Raw genomic sequence first — 2500 nt, forward strand, 5'->3', positions numbered from 1 at the left:
ACATATAGTCACTAAAAAATCAAATACAAATGGAAAAAAAATTATGAATATTTTTGATGAAAATTTTGATGAAAACTTTTCATGAAAATCGACGAAATTTTTTATTAAATATTTTCATGAAAATTTCACAAATTTTTTTTATTAAAAATTTTGATGAAAATTTTGATGAAAATTCCTGATGAAGATTTGCCGAAGTTAGAAAGATCGAGTTAAAAATGAAGAAATTGCTCTAAAATGTTTAGAAGCTGAAAACTACATAGAAATAGTATATCACTAACATGGTCTGTACATGTGTTGAGGAAGGCCTTGGAACAATTAATTAAAGAAATAGACGAAGAGCAGCATTATCATAACTATCTAAGCTACAACCCTAGTTGGAAAAGCAGGATGCTATCAGCCCAAAGGCTCCAAAAGGGAAAAATAGCCCAGTGAGGAAAGGAAATAAGGAAATAAATAAACTATATGCGAAGTAATGAACACTTGAAATAGAATATTTCAAGAACAATGATAACATTAAAACATATTTTTTACATAAAAATTATAAAAAAGAGAGACTTATGTCAGTCTGTTTAACATCAGCAAAAACCAACCCACAAAGGAAAGGAAGTAAGGAAATAAATGAACTATATGCGAAGTATTGAACACTTAAAATATTTCAAGAACAATAACAACATTAAAACAGATCTTTTACATAAAAAAAACTATAAAGAAGAGACTATGTCAGCCTATTTAACGTTAGGGAAAACCAACCCAGAAAGGAAAGGAAGTAAGGAAATAAATAAACTATATGCGAAGTAATGAACACTTAAAATATTTCAAGAACAATAACATTAAAACAGATCTTTTACATACAAAAAAACTATAAAAAAGAGACTTATGTCAGCCTGCTCAACATCAAAACATTCGCTGCAAATTCGAACATCTAAAGGAAAAATGTAAAAATGTGAATATTGAGAAATCTCCAGACTCACCTTAATGAGAACAATTTGACTTCCTTCTACAGGAGACTTCACCATGCCGACGATAAGCCTCTCCTGAACCCAGGGCGCCTTCGACGATATGCGGATGCCGCCGAGCTTCGCTACACCCAAAGGGCACGACCTTGTCTGTATGAAGTCCTTCAATTTAGGTCAATGTATGTCGCCATACAATGGCATAGGGAAATTTAACGCTCTCATGGATCAAAGCACAGTTTGAGAAGTGCTTTATAGCCATAAGACTTAAATCATCTACATTGGACAGTTTTTTATTCTCATTTTGACAAATAAGTTTACAAAGAAATTTAATTTTCTTATGGAATAAAGTACAATTAAGAAGTGCTTTCTAACTATAAGACTTAAATCATCTACATTGGACAGTTCTTTAAATTTCTGATTTTAACAAATAATTCTACAAAGATATTTAATTTTGTTATGGAATGAAGCACATTCAAGAAATGCTTTATAGCCATAAGGCTTAAATTAAGTCAATCTACGTTGCATAGTGCTTTATATATCTCATTTAAGCAGTTAATTATACAAAGATATTTAATTTGTCAAGGAATAAAGCACATTTAAGAACTTTATAGCCATAAGGGTTAAATCAAGTCATCTACTGTTCTATAAATTTCTCATTTTAAACAATTTATTCTACAGACACTTAAGGGTATATGGAGTTTATATCTGAACATTGAACAATTATTATCATGCGAAGTAACAAGATAAGAAAGGCTTTTAAAGTTCATGCCTCTAGACACTATTAAAAAGTGAATTAAAGAAATCTTATTTCGTAAAAATATATAAAACGAATATTACTGGAGGGAAAAGAATTTAAGATTACTCAATCGGAAGGGAAACAAGGATATAAAATATTCATGATGTATATATTGAAAATCGAATCAAATCACTGAAAAAGAAGAATCTGAGATTATTATTGTGATTAAAAATCATTTATATAAAGGCCCTTGTTTTAAAAATTCAAATTTAATGACTCAAAAAATAAATCAATAAAATTCCTTAAAAAATAAAGCAAAATAATTTGATTATTATACTTAGCAGCAAATGCATGTTGAAAAATATCAATGAGAAAAATTTAACATTAGATTGTTATAAAAAATATAAAGGATACAAAGAGTATATATTGTAGAAATTGAAAATTGAGTAACGTTGCTGAAAAAGATTAATTAGAAAAATCTATCTAAAGTATAATGTTAATGAGTTGTGAAATTGAGAATGAGAAAATATCAGTGATCAAAATAAAATCTAAAATTATTCTATTGTACGAAAATCATGTATATAATTAATCTGTTGTATAAATTGAGAAATAAACCATTGATTGAAGTAAACACATTTGAGATTATACATCGAAAGCAAATTAAGTATATAAAGAATACACTTTGTAGAAATTGAAAAATTGAAGGTTTTTCATTGAAGTAAAATATTTAAGATTATACATAAAAAAGCAAACATGGATTTAACGAATTCATGTTGTGGATATTGAAAATTTAACAACAATATACATA

General features: G+C 27.7%; 1 protein-coding gene across 2 annotated transcripts in view; it reads right to left on the minus strand.

The window, feature by feature from the left end:
• LOC137628795 (serine protease 45-like) overlaps window positions 1-2500 on the minus strand; it is a 19706-nt gene that overhangs the window by 15749 nt on the left and 1457 nt on the right. The window contains exon 3 of one of the 2 annotated variants that reach the window (XM_068360014.1): window positions 972-1106. In XM_068360014.1, the coding sequence (XP_068216115.1) occupies window positions 972-1016 (45 nt within the window). In that variant the 5' untranslated portion in view covers window positions 1017-1106. Of the gene's footprint in view, window positions 1-971; window positions 1119-2500 lie in introns of both variants that reach the window. The other variant, XM_068360015.1, reaches the window with a different exon arrangement.

Source organism: Palaemon carinicauda, chromosome 36 (assembly GCF_036898095.1).
Source record: "Palaemon carinicauda isolate YSFRI2023 chromosome 36, ASM3689809v2, whole genome shotgun sequence".
Taxonomy (NCBI): domain Eukaryota; kingdom Metazoa; phylum Arthropoda; class Malacostraca; order Decapoda; family Palaemonidae; genus Palaemon; species Palaemon carinicauda.